Source organism: Bos indicus, chromosome 4 (assembly GCF_029378745.1).
Source record: "Bos indicus isolate NIAB-ARS_2022 breed Sahiwal x Tharparkar chromosome 4, NIAB-ARS_B.indTharparkar_mat_pri_1.0, whole genome shotgun sequence".
Lineage (NCBI taxonomy): Eukaryota > Metazoa > Chordata > Mammalia > Artiodactyla > Bovidae > Bos > Bos indicus.
The window spans coordinates 63086775-63108945 of record NC_091763.1 but is presented as its reverse complement, the minus strand read 5'-3'; the positions used below and the strand labels follow the sequence as shown (position 1 = coordinate 63108945).

The 22171-nt window shown below is 41.5% G+C and overlaps 1 protein-coding gene across 1 annotated transcript in view; it reads left to right on the top strand.

The window, feature by feature from the left end:
• The window catches only part of BMPER (BMP binding endothelial regulator), a 252042-nt gene that overhangs the window by 147977 nt on the left and 81894 nt on the right, over positions 1-22171 (top strand). Inside the window, exons 9-11 of the mRNA XM_019958783.2 lie at positions 4171-4311; positions 6420-6524; positions 10419-10464. Coding sequence (XP_019814342.2) covers positions 4171-4311; positions 6420-6524; positions 10419-10464 — 292 coding nt within the window. The remainder of the gene's footprint in view (positions 1-4170; positions 4312-6419; positions 6525-10418; positions 10465-22171) is intronic.

The window sequence follows — 22171 nt, the reverse complement described above, 5'->3', positions numbered from 1 at the left end:
GACATGACTTGGTGACTGAAAAACAGCAGTAAAGAGAAAAGAAAGGCATGGGTTCACAGTTATCACAAAAATAAACCTGGTAGTTTGGGAAGAGAGTATTTATGTGTTGTTCATCATACCATTTCTTACTTGAGTCATTACACACTTTTCTCAAAAGGCAACCACACATCTGCTGCTGCTGCTGCTAAGTCGCGTCAGTCGTGTCCGACTCTGTGTGACCCCATAGACGGCAGCCCACCAGGCTTCCCCATCTCTGGGATTCTCCAGGCAAGAACACTGGAGTGGGTTGCCATTTCCTTCTCCAATGCATGAAAGTGAAAAGTGAAAGTGAAGTCGCTCAGTTGTGTCCGACTCTAGCGACCCCATGGACTACAGCCTACCAGGCTCCTCCATCCATGGGATTTTCCAGGCAAAAGTACTGGAGTGGGGTGCCATTGCCTTCTCCGAACCACACATCTAGTGACTGGTAAAGAAAGAATTCCTCAGCTCCAGAAATTTAAAGGCATTATGCACATCACACATTCCTAGACTATGTTTATATGGTGATTCAGTTCTGAAACTGAGAAGAGAATCATTTACACGGAGGACTTTAGGACCATTCATTAGCAAGTTAATCGAAACATCTGTGTGACATGAGTTTAGAATACATTTTGGGGTGATAGTTGTTTGTTTTTAATAACCAGAGGTTTGGAGAGGGAAAGAGGAACTTTTTTCACTGTCAATCAGTAGCTGGAATTAGAGTTCAAAAGTTCCTGATTACTCAAGGCATGGTTTGTTAATGAGCATGCACTGCATCTTCAAGGAAGTGGCCAAGGAAGGGCTGAACTGTCTGTTCCCTAGCACTGAACAGCAAGTAATTCCGAAGACTGGAATTACTTTCCTGAGGCCCTCTCCTCTCTTTCATGGTTCATAGAATCCTGTGCTAAGCATATAGCCACTCCTTTTGTTGCCTTGGCCTCCATCCTCTGGACTTCTCTTTCTCTCCTGGAATTTCACAGGTTATAGCCTCCTCTTGGGGATACTGAGCCTTTGATGAAAGACATCACATTCCCGATTCTCTTGATTGCAGAAAAGCCAGGCATCCCAGGGATGGAAATTAGTTATGCTTGCAGCGTTTTGGGTCTCATTCTTTGAGAGATTCTTTGAGAGGTGATTAGCCAATATATCCCAATACTCAAAAGAAGCGTAACTGAAGCTGTTCCTTCAAGATGTTTTTTATCAGAGTATGAATTCACGGTCATTTTTGGGAAATGGAATACTTGAAGAATCAGGCTGCAATCATTTGGGGTGATCAGGGTTGTTTTGTATCTGTTAGAGTTTCCCTCTCCAGTATCCCCATCCAGTGAGTGCCATGCAGGTGCAGGAAATAGTTCTCTAAACACAATTCAGTTTTAGGTTTCCGTCTGCCTGCAGTGTCCTCATCTTCCTTGAGTCTGATTAGCAAACTCCTCTTCATTTATAGCAGCCTTTCTCAGATATCACCTCTTCTAGTGAGGTTTTCCCAACCCACCTAGATAGGTAATTGTTGCATCTTCTCTCCTAGCCCTATACCTTTACCAGTTCTTTTTACCACATTATTATATAGTCTTTGTTCAGATGGTTATCTCTTCTCTTTGTGAGTTCCTTGAGGACAGGCGCACATCTATCCATCTCTGTATTCTAATTGCTTAATCCAGTTCCAGGCAATGATCTAATGATACTCTAAATGTGTGTGTGTTTGTGTGTGGTGGGGGATGGTTGGTTGTGGGTGTATATTTAATGAAAGTTGGGCAATCTATCATGAAGTATGCATTATTCTAGAGCTGGTGAGTGCCCTTGTTTTTCAAACTTGAAATCAAAATATGCAGTTTGACAAAGGATTTTTGCCAATTTATGAGTTGACTTATTTCCATGTGCCAGGCACTGTGCCAAGTACTTTGCATATTCCATTAAACTGCACAATCAACTTGAGAGGTGTTATCATCTCCATTTTGAAGATGAGGAATCCGGGGCACAGAGGGATGGATTTGTACAAGACAATACACTTAATACATGAACTGGCATTCTACCCTGGTCATATTCAATTCTATATCTTATCCACTGTGTGATGTGATTTGAATAACAAATGCCTTTTTTTGAAGGATCATCTCATTGTCATATTAATCTTAAGAGGATAAGTTAGTGAGAGTATAGTAGATAGTACCAGAAGTGCCTCTTGAAACCATAGAATTGATGTAGAAGTTGCAGAAGTTACATCTGTCGATTTACTCAACCTATTTGTATGTGAGGCTCCAAAGTGAGTCCTCTCTCCAAGCTTACTGATTGGGTCTATGTCTTGGAGAGGGGTTTGGTCTCTCATTTCCCTGCTCTTGGTTCACACTAACTCAGCACTTTGAGGTCATTGCCAATCTACCCTGGGATATTTCTTTCCTCCATCCTGTCTTCTGCTAAGTTTCATAAATATTTTGCTCTTATAGTCATTTCATCTGACATTCTACTCCAGGTGAAATTTCAACTTGTTGGCTGGGAAACTGGAAAAATTTGCTTTTCTTAGGGCTTCCCTGGTGGCTCAGAGGGTAAAGCGTCTGCCCCGTAATGCGGGAGACCGGGTTCTATCCCTGGGTTGGGAAGATCCCCTGGAGAAGGACATGGCAACCCCATTCCAGTATTCCTGCCTGGAGAATCCCATGGACGGAGAAGCCTGGTGGGCTATATATATAGTCCATGGGGTCACAGAGAGTAGGACACGACTGAGTGACTTCTATATATATATATATATATATATATAATAGGCTTCTCTGAACTTTTTTCCCATACATTGTTGAATGAGTCAGTAAATACAACTCACTTGGCTATTTTGTCCATGGAATGCCACTTCTTTTGAAATCAAGCCATACTCCTTAATGTTACAGATACAGACTTGTCAACCTCAGAGTTTAAGTGTCCCTGATTAAGGTCACACAGTTGATGGAAGACCCCTAGAACCCAGGCCTAGCTTTAGAATCGCTCATTTGGTTCCTTTGTGAACACAGAACACACTAAGGAATTTCATCTTCACATGGAGCATGAGCTCTAAATTTTTACTCTTTGATCAAAGATATCCTGAGTTTACTGTCAGCTCTTAGAAGGTGTCATAAAGCCATGGGGGAGCCCTGAGGGAACACTGTTAAGGAGGGTTGTAAAAGATGAGAAGGGCAGGAAAAAGGAAGGAAACTGGTTGGTCCATAGTGCACTGGGCCTTCTAACCCAGTGGCTGGAGCAGGATATCCCATCAGTCTGCTGAGCATTAACTGATAAGCCCTTGGAAAGTGGGGGGCATATGTCACACTGTTCATAGCTTCCTCTTCTTCTAGTCCGGATACTTGGTCAGCAAGTAAAATTTTGAAGTGAATGAAAGATTTATTGCAGTGACTTAGAATATGGTCGGAGAAGGCAATGGCACCCCACTCCAGTACTCTTGCCTGGAAAACCCCTTGGATGGAGGAGCCTGGTAGGCTGTAGTCCATGGGGTCACTAAGAGTCGGATATGACTGAGTGACTTCCCTTTCACTTTTCACTTTCATGCATTGGAGAAGGAAATGGCAACCCACTCCAGTGTTCTTGCCTGGAGAATCCCAGGGATAGGGGAGCCTGGTGGGCTGCTGTCTATGGGGTCACACAGAGTCAGACACGACTGAAGCAACTTAGCAGCAGCAGCAGCAGCAGAATATGGTATCTTTGATCTCTGGGTTGGGAAGATTCCCTGTAGAAGGGAAAGGCTACCCACGCCAGTATTCTGGCCTGGAGAATTCCACAGACTGTATAGGGGTCCATGGGGTTGCAAAGAGTTGGACACGACTGAATGACTTTTATACACATCTTCAGCATATGTTTTAAAGAAGTTAATTGTGGGTTGTTAAAGGAAGACCAGGACTTCCCTGTAGCTCAAACAGTAAAGAAACTGCCTGTGATGTAGGAGACCAGGGTTCGATTCCTGAGTTGGAAAGTTCCTCTGGAGAAGGGAATGGCAATCCACTCCAATATTCTTGCCTGGAGAATTCCATGGACAGAGAAGCCTGGTGGTCTACAGTCCGTGGGGTCGCAAAGAGTCAGACATGACTGAGTGACTAACACACACAAAGGAAGGCCAGGCAGGATGTCTGGTGGAGGTGGAAATTGTCTTTAACTTCCAGTTTGCTTTCGGGCCCCCAGGACTCCACTGTTGTGTGTAAGAAGAAGTGCTCCCACCCTGGTGGCTGCAACAGAGGCGAGGAGGCCTGTTGTGATGACTGCCTCCTACGAGTGCCCCAGGAAGACATCAAAGTGTGCAAGTTTGGCAACAAGATTTTCCGGGTATGTCATGAACCAAGTTCATGGGAACTACTGTATGATACTGAGTTGTGGAAAGCTCCTAGCAAAGTGCAGATTGCAATATTTCATATTTTGTGTATCCATGTATGTATGTGTATAAAAGTATTTATTTATATTATATGTGCATATATGTTTAGAGTCAAGGACACTTAGGGGTAGAGAAGCAACTGTTTGAAAATGTGTTTTTCTTGGCTTTACTTTTGGTGTATAACATACGTTAAACCTGTAAAACATTGCCTTTTCTAAATGTGGTGGCCAGTGGTTGGGGCTGAGCTGAGGAGTCCCCTGGATGGTGCAGCTATGGGTACCCAAATGCCTGGGGACAGCAGTCAGAGATGCACGGTCCTCTGTGCCAAGATCCTGATTCTCTTAGAACTTTCCCACTAAGCTCCTTTTTCAGAGAGAGATTTTCCCATTTGGAAGCTGTTTGGGTGAGGTTGTGGCCAGCAGAGCAGTTGAACAAAGATGAGCGGGTCTTGCCCCAGCTGAGTTAGTAGGGTCATCTGCTGCCCATCTCAGGTGTGTTTTACATCGTTTTCTAGTGGCGTGGGTGGAAGCTGGCCAGTGACCATTTAAACGTTAGGATTAAGATCGTTGACTTTGTCCAAAGTGCTGCCCATCTAGTCTGTTTTCCCCACGGGTGGAGGGAGTTTCTCTGTACCTGAAGGTGTCATCTCAGGGTACCTTTGAGAATCGAGACCCTCAGAATCAAGTCAGAGATGGAGGCACCTCAGGCCCTCTGCACTTGGCTAGACTTCCTATTACAGAGCTGGAGGGAGCGTCTTGATTCTTACAACATATGTAAAAAGATTTGATGTATCATGCCTCAGGGAAGGGCGTCACGTGTGTGTATGTGTGTATGTATCTGTGTGTTGTGGTTCCACCCAGCTTCCAGAGCTACTCATGTGCCCTCTTTACACGTCATCCTCTGTCTCTGGAGCATCCAGATGCGGTAGGCTCACCCTGATGACTCTATTATGCAAAGTGCTTCCCAGGCTCCTCCCAAAAAGGTTCCTTCATATACATGGATGGGGCCTGAAGTAATTTATGGAGTCCTAGAAATGTGCACTCAGAGAATTTGCAATAGTCAGATGCCCTTTAAAACAGATTCAGTAAGAGAAATAAAAGGCACTAGAGACATAGGTAGTCCTTAAAATACCTTCCAAAAATGAGAAGGAAGAGTAAGAGGCATAGGTGACATCAAAGATCTGGGCTGGTTTTTCTGTTTTTAATAAAATTTGCTGCTTAGATCCAGAAGCCCAGAAAGGAATCCTTGCTCTGTTTTCAGGCCTAAATCTATTGCCCATAATCTTTTTTTTCACAAGCAAGAATACACGTTCCTGCATGTTCCCAGAAGTACAGGATTTTTGTGGTTGGGCACTCAGCAATTGCAGATTATAAATCCAATAAGCCAAAGAGATGCCTCAAACAGCTTTTTCTGGGCTAGAAAATGTGTCCTAAGTGCTACCCAGCCTTTTAGGAGGAGAGTATCAGACAGGCAGGGACATGGGATGAATGGCTCTTGGAGTTTTCTGTCTGTGCTCCACATTTTCAGGTGGTTTGCTGGTCAGGTGTCTGGCTGGCAATGGGAGTCATATGGATTAGTCTCTGTTCTTTGCATGTTTGTGCCCCATGTGGGCCAGAACCATGTCACATCTGGGAATAAACTAACCACCCCCGGACATCTCAATTAACTAGTGGCATCTGGGAGAACTCAAACTTTTCAGTCCTATCAAATGGAAAAATTAGACCCTTGTTGCATCATGTAGGAAAAGTCTTGTTTGCTTTCCAGGGTGAAGCTAAGTAAACAGTGCAAAAGGAGCAAGATGCAAATATGACTTGTTTGGTGTACAAGCATTTTTTTTTTTAATATACCCTGGAGGGGAAATGCACGCGCGCGCACACACATACACTAAGATCATTTCTATCAGATCAGTTAGATGTAGATAAACACCTCAGAGTAATTCAATCTACTGATGGAAACCATCACTCAGGGAAGAAATGCTTTCCTTGACAGACAAATCCTAGCCTGGTGGATTAGCTCCCATCAGCCTCCAGTTTATGGAAGGATTCTGTGGTCTCTCTTGCAGGATGGAGAGATGTGGTCGTCTGTCAACTGCACCATCTGTGCTTGTGTGAAAGGCAAGACAGAGTGTCGCAAGAAGCAGTGTGTTCCCATCAGCAGCTGCCCTCAGGTTCGTCTGCAGGTTGACTTACTCTTTACCTAAGCATCTAGAGAACCATCCTGTGTGTGGCATGGTCACCTCCCATCTTCTGAACACAGAATTCAGATCCTCCAAAACTTCCAAGTTCCCAAATAGACACGTGTCCTTTGCAAAGCTTGCTCCTTGTTCTTTATGATTCTCATCCAGATTCTAGCCTAGCAGGGTAATAGCTCTTACCTCGCTCTGTTTTTTACTGATCTCTCCCAGTTTTTTGTTTTAATGTCTCCAACTTCTGTTTGATCAGCTCCCTCGTGTCTTTTGCTGGGTTTTCTTTTGAATATCATAAAAGATCCTTTCATTTTACCTCTCTCTTTCTTTTCAAATCAGTTTTCTTCCTGTAGCCATTCAAAGGAATATGTGGTTGTTTATTTATAAATTCCCCAAGGAGTTTCACCTGTCCAGTGGCACCCTCCAACCCCTTTTCTGAAGTTTTCCCTCTCCAACCCGGGCTCTGTTGTAGTCCTGAATGGAAATGGCGTCTTTATGGAAATATCTCTTTTCAGAAACCCATAGTTCCAGTGCCCTGAATAAAGCATCCATTATCTTCCAAAGCATGAGCTTCATTGAATTCACCTCAGCAACTTGAAACCTTTCAAGGTTTTATGCATTTTGGGAAAATGTCAAGCCTATTCAATACCTTCCAGTAAATGAAAAAATACATCCATATATTCAGGACATGTCTTCCCTTCTCTGTCAGAGACAGCTTTTAATTTTATTCACATCTGTTATTATTATAAACAAAAAGTTGCTGTTTTTACGTGAGTGCCAAATGAAGCACAAAAAAACAACAGCTGTTGCTATTGCACAACTGAATAAAGGGGGAAAAAAAAAAGAAAAAAAGAAACCCTAATTAGTCTTGCTTTAAAAAGCCTCAGACATAAAACTGAAAAAAAAAAAAAAAAAAAAAACCCAGGAGATACAATAAGGAGAGTTGAGCATGATCTACTTATAAATATTCATTGGGAAAAATGGTATCACATCGTTTTTGCCCGTCCTCCGGGAACCCTCGCTGCTAATGAACTCCTGCGGCACATGTTAGTAATAATGGGCTTCCTTATTCTACAAGACAAAAACAAAAGGCTGAGCCAGCCTGGTGGCTCGAGCAAGCAGCCTCTGCAGGCCCTGGTGGAGTTCCCGGCTTCACTTGAGTCCTGCCACTCGCGGCAGGTGTGGAGGTCTTCATAGCCCTCTTGCTGTGGGGAGGTGAGCGCTCTTTCCGTTACCAGCATCTTGGTTCCTGTCTCTTGTTTGTGGACCATATTTGGGCCAGGAGCATCCGTCCCTCCAGGCGCAGGCCTGGCGTTTCCCCCACCCCACCCCACCCCCACCCCACCCCTGTCTTCTTGTCAGAGCCCGTCAGGCAGTGCCTGGCTCCTGCCTCAGGGCCCACCTTTTTGTTTCTAGGCAGTTTTCCAATCATTCCTTTGGTTCACACTTTGCCTCCTCAGGGGCCAGCACAAGCACTTTGGATAGAAATCCTGTTAAACACTTACTTCCCCTCCCCTGCATTGCTTTGGGAAATTAAAAAAATAATAATAATAATAATTTTTTTTTAAGAAACAGACATATTCCTGCTCTATCCTTCCTGGCTACTATACATCTTTTTCCAGAAGTTTGCATGCCTTGTTGAAGAAGGATTGTGTGGTTGCATTCCCTTCTTGACAGTCCCCCAGGGCAAAGGAGTGCATTTGGTGAGAAGGACGGAGGGGTCCACTGGGGACAGGTTCGATGTGACAGTCATTCCATCACTGTTAATATGTCCTGAGACTTCCTCTGTAGTCATAGGACCAACCTCGTCTGATGCTGAGACCCCGCCCCCCCCACCTCTGAGGTGGGTGCTGTTACTAGGCCCTTCTTACTGTTGCTTTCTTGGGGCATCCAGAATTCCTCAGCAAGTTCCACGTAACTCAGGAGCCAGACATCATAGCTTTCTCTTGATTTATTCCCTGCCTAATTCAGTGATGTTTCCAGCCCCTCTCTCACTTTCTGAAGAAAGCAACTGGCTGTTTCTGTTGAGGTACAGATGCAGGGAATCACAGAGTCACCCTTTGCTGGGGCCTTGGTTTAAACAGCTCTGTATGCCATTATTCCATCAGCTGGAGCCAGTCTGCTTTGGATTTGTCCTCAACTACTTTCAGGCACGAGAAGCCAAAGGAGTCCTCTGTGCCAAATAGAAACAGACAACAGAGCTCTTGGTCATGAAATTGTCGTGTTGCCCCAAACCATGGAAGGTGGCATGGCATGGAGCTTTTGAGTCTCATTCAAACCTGTCATAGCCTTTAATGTACCTTTTTAAAGCGTCAGACATGGTTCTAATTCTTTAATTATCAACTGCCATCTTTTTTTGTTGTTGTTGTTAGTGTGATTTGTTTTTTAAGTACCTAAATCTATTCTTGATGCAATCGACAGGTAGTGAAACAAGGCTTGACACAAGTCTTGGGCCACCACTCTGTGGTCTGTTTCCCTAGTTTCCTGTAAAGAGGGGAAAGGGGCATTTGTATATAGAGGGTTGTTGTGAAGCATAAATGTGATAAGGAAAGAAGAAAGTACGGCATTTTTTTCCTACTGTATAGATACCCAATAAATGTTAACTTCTCTTAAAGATTAAGATGAGACCTCTCTCATCTTAAAAATCTGGAGTGAAAAGTTGGCCTATAAGGTCACACAAAATTAGGTTTGATTTTGGGTTGGCTCAGACGGTAAAGCATCTGCCTGCAATATAGGAGACCTGGGTTCGATCCCTTGGTTGGGAAGATCCCCTGGAGGAGGAAATGGCAACCCACTCCAGTACTCTTCCCTGGAAAATCCCAAGGATGGAGGAGCCTGGTAGGCTACAGTCCATGGGATCACAAAGAGTCGGACACGACTGAGCGACTTCACTTCACCCTTGTGTTACATGACATCGATGTCTTCATCTATATGAAGGAAAATGCTCAGCTCACTAAGTTTTTGTGAATCTTAATAACAAAAATTATAATATGTTCTAAATATTAACTTATTTTAAACCCTTACAGTTAGCCTGATGTAGGGTAACCTAAGGAAAATATCTAGTCGGATGTCTATTTCATAGCATGTGCTTCCTGAATGTTCATTTTCTTCCACGTTTCTTTTCCCCTGTGATTCCACTGAGTCAGAGATAAAGCAATGTCATTCTCTGATAAGAGTTCTGAGATTATGCTTCTTCCTTTAAATGTCAATCATTAGAAAAAAATTAGAAGAAATGCAGTAGAGGAGATTACACTGTTTTTCCAGAAAGGTAATGGAAAATTACTCAGCATTTCAAAACCCTTAGCCCCATTTGGCTTTGACTACATAATAGTCAGGGATAGCATACCACTCTCTGAAAGAAGGAATCAGGTTGAATTTCATTTGTGGCACAGATATTGTCCATATACGTAGGCCCAAGCTTGGGTTACTGTTTATTTTTGGCTCCCTCCAATACGCAGAGACAGAATGAAAGCTTTGCATAGACTGATAGATTGACAGCCAATTCCCATTTCTACATGTGTGCACTTGGTCTCTAGAGGGCTAGATTTGGGTATCAGTGAAAAGGTGGAATCCAGACTGTCTCCATCTCCCCTCCATGTGAGAAAAATCACACCAATGAAACCTTTAGGGATTATATTTCTCTGAGGATAAAAACAGGAAAGCGTTTTGAATGACTTTGCCTGGCTGTAGAACCTGATACTTAAAACTTCATTTTCACCACCATCATCACCATCTGGGCATCGAGTTCAAATACAGCTTGGACGAATTTCATTGATTTATCTGGTATGAGATTTAAAAAAGAGTTTTGTCCTCAGCAGACCCTGTTTTTTAACACTGAACTCTTTTTTTTTTTTTTTTTCTCTTTTTCTTGATTAGGGTAAAATTCTCAACAGGAAAGGATGCTGTCCTATTTGCACTGAAAGTAAGTTTATTGAAAATATGCTATTAATATTTTTTGCATTTTATAGTACAGCAAGAAAAATGGTGGTGTAAGTTTTCAGCCTCTTTTATTTCTGTGGGAATAGGATGGGATCATCTTACCTTGCTACAGACAATTAAAGTCAGTGGTAATCCTTGTACAGAAGCACAACTAAGACAAATGCGAATGTTTCTGCTGGGATGTGTTGCTGTGAGAAATTTAGAAGACAAATGGTCTCATGAGGTTTTAGGAAGGGCCAGGTGGCTCAGATGGTAAAGTGTCCGTCTACAATGTGGGAGACCCGGGTTTGAGCCCTGGGTTGGGAAGATCCCCTGGAGAAGGAAATGGCAATCCACTCCAGTACTATTGCCTGGAAAATCCCATGGACAGAGGAGCCTGGCAGGCTACAGTCTATGGGGTTGCAAAGAGTCCGACATGACTGAACAACTTCAGTATACTATCACTATAGATAGCTTGATGTGCCTTTTAACTGCTAATAGCATTTGCAGCCATAGTGACTAAAAGATAATGATATCCTATAAAACCAAACGTTATATATAACCTAGGAGAGATTCTCCTTCCTTCCTTATGAAGCCAAACAGTTGCCCGTCTTTCTCCCTCACCCTCACCACGGCTTCATCGCTGTTTCACTTGGGCACATCCAGTGATGCTCTTGGTAAAGAGAAAACAAGAGGTCTTGGCTTGGTTTGGTTGGCAATGGTGTAGCCATCCTGTTATTTTTAACTGAGATCTTGAAGGTTCTAACATGGCCGTTTTGAAAGCCATCTGGGACTGTACTACCCACCACTTAGACAGCATAGCAACAGATTTCAAGTTATCCCCACATGTAAGTGTGCCCAGATCTGTTAGCAAACCACTGTTTCAGTCCCCTCACATCCATATGGTTTCTAGATAGCTTTCTGAAATGTTTCACTGAAGGAGGAGTATTCATAATGTCGCTGTCAAATTAGTATGATAAGCAGGATTAACCCAGCCATGGAATCTATTGGAGTGTATTTTATGAGCCATTCAGGCTTAAGTGGGCTTTGATGATAGTTGAAAGCAGCTTTCACATGGAAACAGGTTTGTTTATTTCACTTGTCTGAAGCCAGAGTTTATATTACTAAGAGTTATCCTGGCTCTTCTTTTTAGATACATAGGTTCATTATATATATTATCATATATACATATATTGCTATTCACACATACATATATATATATATATATATCTCACTATTTTTTGAGACAGAGATATTAAACAATTATGCATTGTACACTGGATAAAAGTGCTGGCTGAATTAAGGAAAATTAAGTTATAAACTTAATAAAAGAATTTTTCTTTAAAGACAAGGAAGTACATAAATTAAGTCAAAGGAGGCCAACTAAGTATATTAGTAGAGCCTGGGATGCAGGAAGAAGAATTAGCTACGATTAACACACCAGTTGATTTTAAAACATGTGTATAAACTATTACATTTAATCATCTTCCCAGAGATTCTCTGAGGAAATTTTGTTTATGGATGGTTTGGAGGCCACTTCCAGCTTAATTCTTTTTTGGATGTGCAGAGTCAAGCCTAAATTGATGAAGTTTTCCTCTGTATCCATGTCAATGAAGATGTTTACATTTCCCTAGAAAGTATCTCCTAGTTAAAGTAGAGACCGACCACCAATGAACAGACAGGTTACATCTTCCCATCTCATGCTGTCAGGCAGGAATACTGCTTATCAGCTTAATAAGAAAATATATGGCCAGTCTTGTAAAGAAATAGGCTAAATCTTGAATTACCAGACTTTATGTTACAAGGATGATTGTTGAGATCGTTGAGAGGAAAGCTACATTTCATTATTAGTTTATCCACTATGGGCTAGTCTTTCCAAATATATTGGGTTCGCCAAAAACTTCCTCTGAATTTTTCCATAACATCTTACAGAAAAAATACAAAGGAACTTTTTGGCCCACCTAATAGCATACTGGTGACTTATTAGAAAACAAAAAGGAAAGAAAAGAAGAATAGAAGGATGAGTATGACAAAAACCAAACCAGATTTTTAACTGGTCATATTAAATATTGATTGGACATGTGTTGTACATTGTATTGTAAGTATAAATGTTGTACATGTGAATAAGCCCGTGACTTCTGTCACTGAGAGAGGCAAGTTGGCAAGGGAGAAGTCACCCTGCTGGAGGGATGCCAAGGAGATGACTGACTCTGTGCACCTGCATCCAGCAGGTCAATATGGGACGAGTCCAGGCATGTGGTTCTCGGTCCAAATTGAGGTGATATCATCAGATGGCGATGTCTCAATTTCCTTTGGTGTTCTTTCCATCTGTTTACTCTTTCTTGCTCTCCAGCAGTTCTTCCATCAATGCTGTAAAACACATTCTACTTGGAGAGGTTTATTTGTTCAGATTGAGTTATGAGTTCAGAGAAGGCAATGGCACCCCACTCCAGTACTCTTGCCTGGAAAATCCCATGGACAGAGGAGCCTGGTAGACTGCAGTCCATGGGGTCGCTAGGAGTTGGACACGACTGTATAACTTTCAAGTAGACAACCTGAGCGACTTCGCTTTCACTTTTCACTTTCATGCATTGGAGAAGGAAATGGCAAGCCACTCCAGTGTTCTTGCCTGGAGAATCCCAGGGACGGGGGAGCCTGGTGGGCTGCCGTCTCTGGGGTCGCACAGAGTCGGACACAACTGAAGCAACTTAGCAGTTATGAGATGGGATGACTTCCAATTTTTTTTAAAGCAATGCCTAGACTTTCATAGCACATTCAGGTAGACTTATTCCGATGTCCTTTAGCTGCAGTCTAAAGACCTCCTATTTTGAAATTCCTTTGTCATTATATCCAAGATCCAGAATAAACCTTAGAGCTCGTTTTTTTCCTCCTATGTCAATTATGAAAACTCTTCTGGTATATGAGTTTCTAAAACAGGCAAATGAAGTTTGAAGTACAAACTAGGGCTAGTATTTTCTAGAACCAGAAAAATGACTGATTTCTCTCTCATTCAAATAAGATCACACATACACATGTATATATCCCGTTAGTTACTACAGAGTTTCCAACCTCAGTGTTATTGATTGTTTGGCCAGATAATTCTTTGTGGTAGGGGCCGTCCAGTGCATTGTGTGATGTTTAGCTGTGTCTCTGGCCTCTACCAACTAAATGTCAGTAGCAACCCAACAATATCTTCAGAAATTTCCAAACGTCCCCTGGGGGACAACATCACTCCTGGTGGAGAACCACTGGTACTCTAAACAGAAGTAGCGGCATAGGTGAATCCAGAAACAAACACCTATGGTACTAATAACAATAAATTGACTCCTTTAGTTAATTAATTAATTTTAATTAGAGGGTAATTGCATTATGATGTTTTTGGTCATACATCAACATGAATCGGCCACAGGTATACATGTGTCCCTTAACACAGTGATGAGATGGAGTAGGAGCATAAAGTGAGGCTGACCTTTGCTGTTGTAAAAATTGACATTGCAGAAGCCTTTGGATTTAACGGAATGTGTTTCAGTATTTTCATTGCCTAGCTCTAGAAAAAAATTATAAAGGTATCATTATGTCTCAATGGATTCACCATCTTTGTTTTAGTTGCTAGGAAGCTAGAAATAAATTTGTATCTCATCTCCAATAGCATGTGGCTTTTGAGTAATACACTTTCTCCTGACTTCATCTTATATTTTTTTTCCCTTTGGATGTTTTGGATTATTTAGTATGGATGCATGTAAGCTATTTCCAATCCTCTTTTGGAAGGAGGCAAGATAAAAATAAGTGTTAGTCACTTGAGTCATGTCTGACTCTGTGACCCCATGGACTGTAGCCCACCAGTCTCCTCTGTCCATGGAATTCTCCAGGTAAGAATATTGGAGTTAACCATTCCCTTCTCCAGAGGATCTTCCCAGCCCAAGGATTGAACCTGGGTCTCCTTCATTGCAGGCAGATTTTTTACCATCTGAGTCACCAGGGAAGCCCATATTATGTATGCAGAATGGCAATCCACTCCAGTATTCTTGCCTGGAGAATCCCATGGGCGGAGGAGCCTGGCGGGCTGCAGTCCATGGGGTCTCAAGGAGTCGGACACGACTGAGCGACTCACACACACACACACACACACATGCATAACTAAAATGGACTGATTCCATAGCATCCAATCTAAAGCTTATTTTGGTTATCTGCAGTAGTTAAATGAGCATTGCATTATTTCCAATAGTGCCATTCCATCATCTGTTTCTAAACTCCTATAGAATTGCTGCCTTATTGACTCGCTTAATCTGCCTTCATAGTGTTTGAGGCTCTCTCAGACCTCTGAAAGGAACAGTGCAGAGAAAACTCAAACATATAAAATGTTTTTATAGGCTTCTCCTTTGAGTCAGTGCTAACAGTAATTTATAGTTACCCAGGTACAATATTGAGGTACAAAATTGTTATACTCCTCACAGTACAGTAGTCTTCAAAGTCTGAAAGACCGATGATGATTCCATAAAAAGACAGTCCTCTTAAAATCAGACCTGAAGAAAGTGTGTAAAGGATTACTCTCTTTTATTAACATGGGACATTCTTTTTCCAACTGAAAAGAATTAAACTTGATTTGGAGGATTTATTTAAAATAAAATATTTGAAGTGAGCTAAACAAACTTTATAAAGCTTTGGTGCAAATGCTGTTTCTTGCCAAAGTATGAGCTATAGCTTAAAGCAAGTCCTGCTTTCCCTGAGCTGAGGGTCATAGGACTGTGAATTGGGTGCCAAGAAGGCCACTGTCTGCTGTGTGTGTAGCACTTGCGTTTGTGTAAAATGTTATCTTAGTGTGTGTTGTCAAACCGTAGGCAGAATCTTGACCTAGCCACCCAACAGAGACCTGAATCAGATAAATTCTTTGCTGGCAGAATGTCTGTTTTCATACATGGAAATAGTACTCAGTGGCAAAATTTTCACTGATAAGAGATGGAGGGGTGTGTATGTGTGTGGGGGGAGAGAGAGAGAGGGAAAGAAAGACTGACTTTGAGAAAAAATTTAATCTCCTAACCATCTGTTAGATCAGAGGCAACCAAAGGTAATCCAGACATAGATGCCCCGTCTCTGACTATCTCAGATTTGTTAAGCTGTGCCTGTAGCTACATCAGTCTTAACCATCAGAATCCCAATCCCAAAGGAAAGTTCACGATTACATAACACAGAGGAGGGTAGGGTATACTGAGCACAGATGTGCATTTAATTGAAATAACCTCAACTACATGTCCCACAAGTAATAGGAAATATTAGGTTTCAGCAACTTAGGGTGCGAGGAGGCTCACAGTTGCCAGGTGACTCTTTAAAACCCCCAAGAGTTAGGTTTCCAGCTGTGTGCAGCACTGGGGTGTCTGCTGTCCAAGAGGGCCCCTGCATGCTGCTTGAACCTACCATGGACATGGTGCAATTGCTCTGGCTGGTCTTGGTACATCTTTCTTAAGTCCTCGAGCATGGCTACAGCGACCTCCAATTAAAGAGTAGTTGTAGAAAGGGGGACTGCAACAACTTAATGCAATAGTGACCTTGGGGTCCATTTTATGAGAAGTCTCCACTGACAGAGGTTCTGCAAATTCGTAATGCTGAGTTTGAGCAAGGTTTCTGGCCTCCAAGACTGTAAGCAACTCCAGGTCCCTGGACACCAGGAGTCTGTCCTTAACTCAGGAAAGCGAGGAAATTTGAAACCGGAGCTCAAGATGCTTGTAGAATAAGAATTTGTGGTGTTGACTTTAGCCCTGCCGAGGAGGTGTTAAGCTAAGTAGCCACTGAAGTTTCTGCTCCAGTGTCTGGAGGTGGGTTTGTCACTGCTCCTGAGGCTCAACCAGCAGACGGGGTGGCAAATAAACCCCACTGTACCACAGTGGTAGCTGGGAAACCCCACACAGGCGGGAGCGGCATTAGAAGGGAGTGAGGGAATCAGTTTATGTTCTCTTTTATATACTGCTCTAAGGAATATTGTTTCTTTAAATGTTCTGGCTGTAGATTGATGTAAAGTTGGAGGGCCCTGAGGTTATTAGGGGTCCTCTTTTATCCATGACCTATTGTCAATTTCAACAGGGTGTTAGTACTTCTTAAGTTGTGACTGTTAACAATCATCACCACCACCATCATCATTGTCTAACAATAATGGCAGTAACGGTAATAGCAACAGCAGCCAATATTTATTTAGCATCTGCTATGTATTGAAACAGGTCCTAGGCTGTCTTTTTTTATCTTATTTGATCTTCACAGTCGTTTTGACCATTTTATGGCCAAGTAAATGTCATTAGCTCCATTTAACAGCCAAGGAAACTGAGGCTTTGAGGTTATGAATGATGCCCAACATAGGTTGTGGAGCCCAAATCAAGGAAGTCTGGCCCCAGGGCTTGGACTGGAAATTCTGTCTTTACTTCTCAGTCATTTTGTTTGATATGATAACCAGTTGCAGTTAGGAAGGGAAGAGGTCTGGAGGGCTTTTTGACTAGTGGGGATTAGAGATTGGAGAAGGATTTTAGAAAGAGTTTCTAATTAGACAGCGTTTCCCTTTACACCACCCAGGAAGAGATGTAGATTCAGACGCCCATGCTTTCTTTACCTGGTGATACCCTCACGTTTCTGCTCAGGTGCAGAGCAGTTGGTGTGCTCTGTGCTCAATGAAAAATCAAACTAGCATGGTTTTCCATGTTATTCGTTTTTCCTCCTGGAAACTCAAGGTTGAGATGGTTCCAGCAGTAAGTGAAGATCACCCAAATCTTCTTACTTACAATAATAAAAGACATGTAATTTGAAATTTGGAATAACTGTATAAATTCCATCAGGAGTAAGAAAGAACAAAATCTCTCTGCCAGTCAAGCTTTTCACCATTTTAGCATCATGGAATTGTATAAATGAATGGACCTTAATGTAAGGTCAACCTTCCCACTTCTTAGGTAAGGAAGTTGAGGCTAATGGTAGTATTAACTGGAAGAACGAGGATGAAAACCTGAACATTTTTTATTCCCTACTCCAATATTCATTCTATAATATTGTATGGTCTCCCCAGAATTTTGCATGGGAAAATAGTTTTAATATAGATGTACCATTATTAAATCACTAATTGAAAGTGACTTTCTTGCCTAATTTTGGAACAGTATATTTTATACATAAAGATATGTATAAATTCATTACTAGATATATGGTACATTTCACCAAGGCTGCCATCTTGAATCTCAAGAAAGATGCAAATGCCAATTTCTAAAGAAACTTATGAACAAAATCTCTTAGCAGTAGTGAATGTAAAACACAGCTAAGTGACAAACCAATACAAATCCCAAACTATGAAAAATATACTTTGTGGAAAAAACTTTATGGTAAATTACACATTACTGTCTGCAAACCTGAGGCAGACTTATACCTCTCTGGAGGTCACATTTCCTCTGAGTAAAATAAGAACAACACAAAACCGCTACTCTGCTGCCACTACAATTGCTCCTATTACCAGCAGCAATTTATTGAATGTAAATCTGCGTCAAGTATTGTGATAAATGCTCTCCATGCATTCTGTCACTTAATCCTCACAACAATCCATGCAGTGGAAGCTACTGTTATTCTCATTTTACAAATGAGATCTGAGCGTCTGAGAAATTACTAATAAATAAGGTGTGTGCCTGCTTCAGTCATGTCCGACTCTGCAACCATGTGGACTTCAGCCTCCAGGCTCCCCTCTCCATGGGATTCTCCAGGCAAGAATGCTGGAGTGGGTTGCCATGCTCTCCTCCAAGGTATGTTAGCCAATAGCCTGATCCATGAGATGCCAATAGCCTGGTCCATGAGACTCCAGAGCCCAAACTTTTAAGCACTATTGTATATTCTTTGTTGACTACATGTTGGAGGTTTACTGCCAAGTATACATGAAGTTTGCCAATTTCTTTCCTCTGTACATGATTAGGGGCTTCTATTTGAAAACATTTGTATCTATGCACCTTTTAAAACCTTATCTGTGTCTTTGAGATCACTGAATCTCCAGTTTCTTGGATTACAATACTTGAATTCTAACCTTCCCTGGCAGTTGGGAGATATGATTTATTAACTACACTCTGTGGTTCCCCTTGATGTGAAGTTTATGTTTATGAATAGTATCATCTTTTTCCTTACCGAGGTCCTCCTCTTGGTTAATGCGCTCCTCCCCCAACCACTGCTCCCCTCCTCTGCTCTGCCCTTTCGTATTTCTCCTCAATGCACATGTCTGCTCTGCTTTTACTTTGTACCTTCTCATCTTGTGAGCTCACGGCCCTGCCTCCATGGTACCCCTTCTGCAGTTACTCTCTCAGTCTGGTTTCACATTTGTCTAGATTTCCAGGTCCTTAACACAGGACTTCTTGGCAAGATATGAATATGGCAGATCTCAGTTTCTCACTTTTTTGGAGGCTACATTCTTCTTTCACAAAGGACTGTGTTTGAATTTGATTAACAGTTGCTACCTTTGATTCTCTAAATTATCCGGGTTGGGAGTTGGATGGAGAGATGGATGGCTGTTTCCAACCCCTATCCGTTGACTGAATTCTGGCACCCCTTTATCCCAGCTGCACAGGTTTTGAGTCTTAATGTTATTTCTCATACTTTTGGCATTTTTCTCCCATGTTGATCATCAGTCATCAGGTCTGGTTGATTGTCTCTTTGCATTGCTTTTCTAATAAATAATTTCCTTCCCATTCCCACGGCAGCCAGCCCCTCATCCTATTCCCTGTTGTTAACCTCTGCCTTTTCTTCTTCAGCCCTTTGTGCAAGCCACTGTCAGAACCCAAACTTGGCTTTCATGAAAACTACACCAGCTTCCTTCACTGGTCTCTTGCAGAATTTCTCAAAGTTTGTTTTATGAAATGCTAGTGCTGAGGGATCCTCATGAGTAATATTTTCAAAACAAGTTTCTATGATTAAATACATTAGGGAAATGCTGGGTCAAGTAAACTTAAATGTGTTTCCTCACTGCAGAATTCTCAGAGCCCTTTACATGCCAGTGTGCAGGGTAAACTTTCAGGAGGATGATGGAGTATAGAGTCCCTCCCGAACTAATTTGGGCTGCAGAGGTTTTTTTTTTTCTTTTTAATTTCTACTTATTTTGGCAGAGTAACAGGCAGGATTGATGTTTCATAGAAAACATGTTAAGAAATGCTGGTTCTTTGAAATAAATTTAAACTTCTCAGGCTGACAATAGATCTCAGGCCAGTTTATTTAGACGGCTGGGGTGTTTTACATCTCCTGAAGCAACTACCCATTCTGGGCAGATTGGTCTCCTATTCTAGTGCAAGCTGCCTTCTTTCCCATGTTTAACACTATCATGGTAACAATCTTTTGGTCTAGAGGCTTACTCCATTCAAGCTCTAAATCTACATTTTGTTTGTCTTTTATAGATGAACTCAACATTGTCTTTTCAACACATTTACCTTTTATAAGTATGTTACAATCTTATCCAGTTCTATTTCTGCCAGCAGCAGATTTGCAAGATTTGCATAGCATTTATAATGATACAACCAGTAATGACTACTCTGTGAGCATCTATTATGTTCTCAGCATTTTCACAATGCTGTCTTTATAACCACCATGCAAAGTAGTTGTTCTTCGACCCATGTTACAGATGAATAGACTGAGGTTATGTAAGTAGTACATGATTTTGTAGTCAGTGGGTGGCAAGACTGGGATTCAAACCCAGGACTCTATTCTAAGCAACTTAATATTCGCAAAGCTTTAAAGTGGTTTCAAAGCTGGGCGACAGGTTAATTTAGAGATGAGAAACCCATCTCTCAGGTAAAAAGTTCTCTTTTCTGATAAACAGTAATTTCTAGCTTTAAGACAGCAGACATTTTAAGGTCAGGGCTTGGATTAGAGAGTGTCAAAAATGCATCTTCTATAACAAGTTTGTATTAACATCAGTGACTTTCCAGCACTCTGGAAGGTGTCATGGAGGACATGGATAAAGGTTGATACAGACCCCTGAGTTGAGGAAATTGCAATGTGTTTGGAGAGACAAAATGTAAACACGTTAAATGACAGAACCATATCATATAGTTTATAATCAGATAGGCATTGTTAAACTGAGGTTCATGAACTCCTAGGAGGTCATTGGTTAGTCTTGGAACAGGGTGTCTATGAATCTCTACATTTGAATGGATACACTCATTTTCACTTGGAAGGAAGAGTGTCTATACCCATCTTCCTATTTCCTAAAAGCTCTGTAATCCCAATTTGTTAACAACAGTGACTGCATGGGATGCTGTGGTATAGGGTATAAATGGAAATTTCAAGTCATGGTCAGGGAGGCACTGGCTTCAAAGCCACAGAGATTGGGTTGGATTCTTTCTTTACTACTACTTGCTTAGAGACCACGGGCAACATGGCAGTTTCTTCAGCTTCACTGCTAAGAAATTAGGGTAATATACCCTGTGTAGACAAGTAGTGAGGATTAAAGGAGATAGTGCAACTATGGAAAGCATCTGGCGTGTTGCCTGGTATGAGCTAGTCACTCCAGACTAGTTGCCTTGATTTTTGCTAAATTCATTTTTTTGCTCTTGTCTCTGTAAACAAACTGAGTGTTTTTAAAACAGTACACATTTATTATCTTAGCAAGTCCTGGAGATCAGAAGTCTGAAATGGATCTGAGTGGGTCCAAATCAAGGTGTTGGCAGAACTGCATCCCTTCTCAAGGCTCGAGAGGATCTGTTTTCATGCTAGTCTAGATTCTAGAGGTTGCCCATTTTCCTTGATTTGAAGCCTCCTTTCATCTTCAAAGCCAGCAGTGGTGAGTTGAGTTCTTCTCATGCCATATCATCGTGTGACACTCACTTCTCTGCCTTTTTCCTTCACTTACAAGTGACCACTTGTGATAGCATCTGTCCTTCCTGGATTACCCAGGATAATTTGTTTATAATTCAACTAATTAATTGATTAAGCAAAATTCTATTAAATTATTTGCTGTACACCATTTATCAAACTTAACTATTTTTGTGAGTTCAGTGGGAGCAGTATATTTTTCCTACTGAAATATAATCTTTAATTAATCAACCTTTCATTTAGAAAATATTTGATATCTAATATGGATTATACCAGTCATTGCTGTTGGTAATGCATAGATAAATCTGTTTATCCAATATTAAGGTAGATCCTCCAGTGTACAAGGCAGAAGGCAGTGTGTCAGACACTGAGAAGTATACACAGAATTTATGTGTAAGGAGTTTAAGGCCTGGTTTAGGCATTAAAAATACATTATGACTAAAAGCTAGGATAAAAAGGAACTATAGTTAACAATAGGGTCATCACAAGAAAAAAAATTTTAACTATGTTAGGTGAGTGATGTTAATTAGATTTGTGGTTATAATTTCAAAATGTATACAAACAGAATTATTACATTATACATACAAAACTAATATGAAATTATAGGTCAATTTTACCTAAATTTTAAAAATTAAAAAAATTGAAGTACAAAAGCTAGGGTAGAAAGTGCCTCCTCATAAGCATACTGTGGGTTTGGTGACCATATTTTTAACCCTCAAACTGAAACACATAATGTGACTAGAATAGAGTATTGGAAGCTGACCATCTCAGAAAATCTGAGCCACGTGGTCAGTTTTGTTTTGGGGACTTAGAACAGAGAATTGACTTTGGCTGAGGCCTGGGGAGTTGGTACATGAGCTAGAAGCTGAAGAATTCCAGTGCTGTGAACTGTGAGGTGTGGGCAGGCA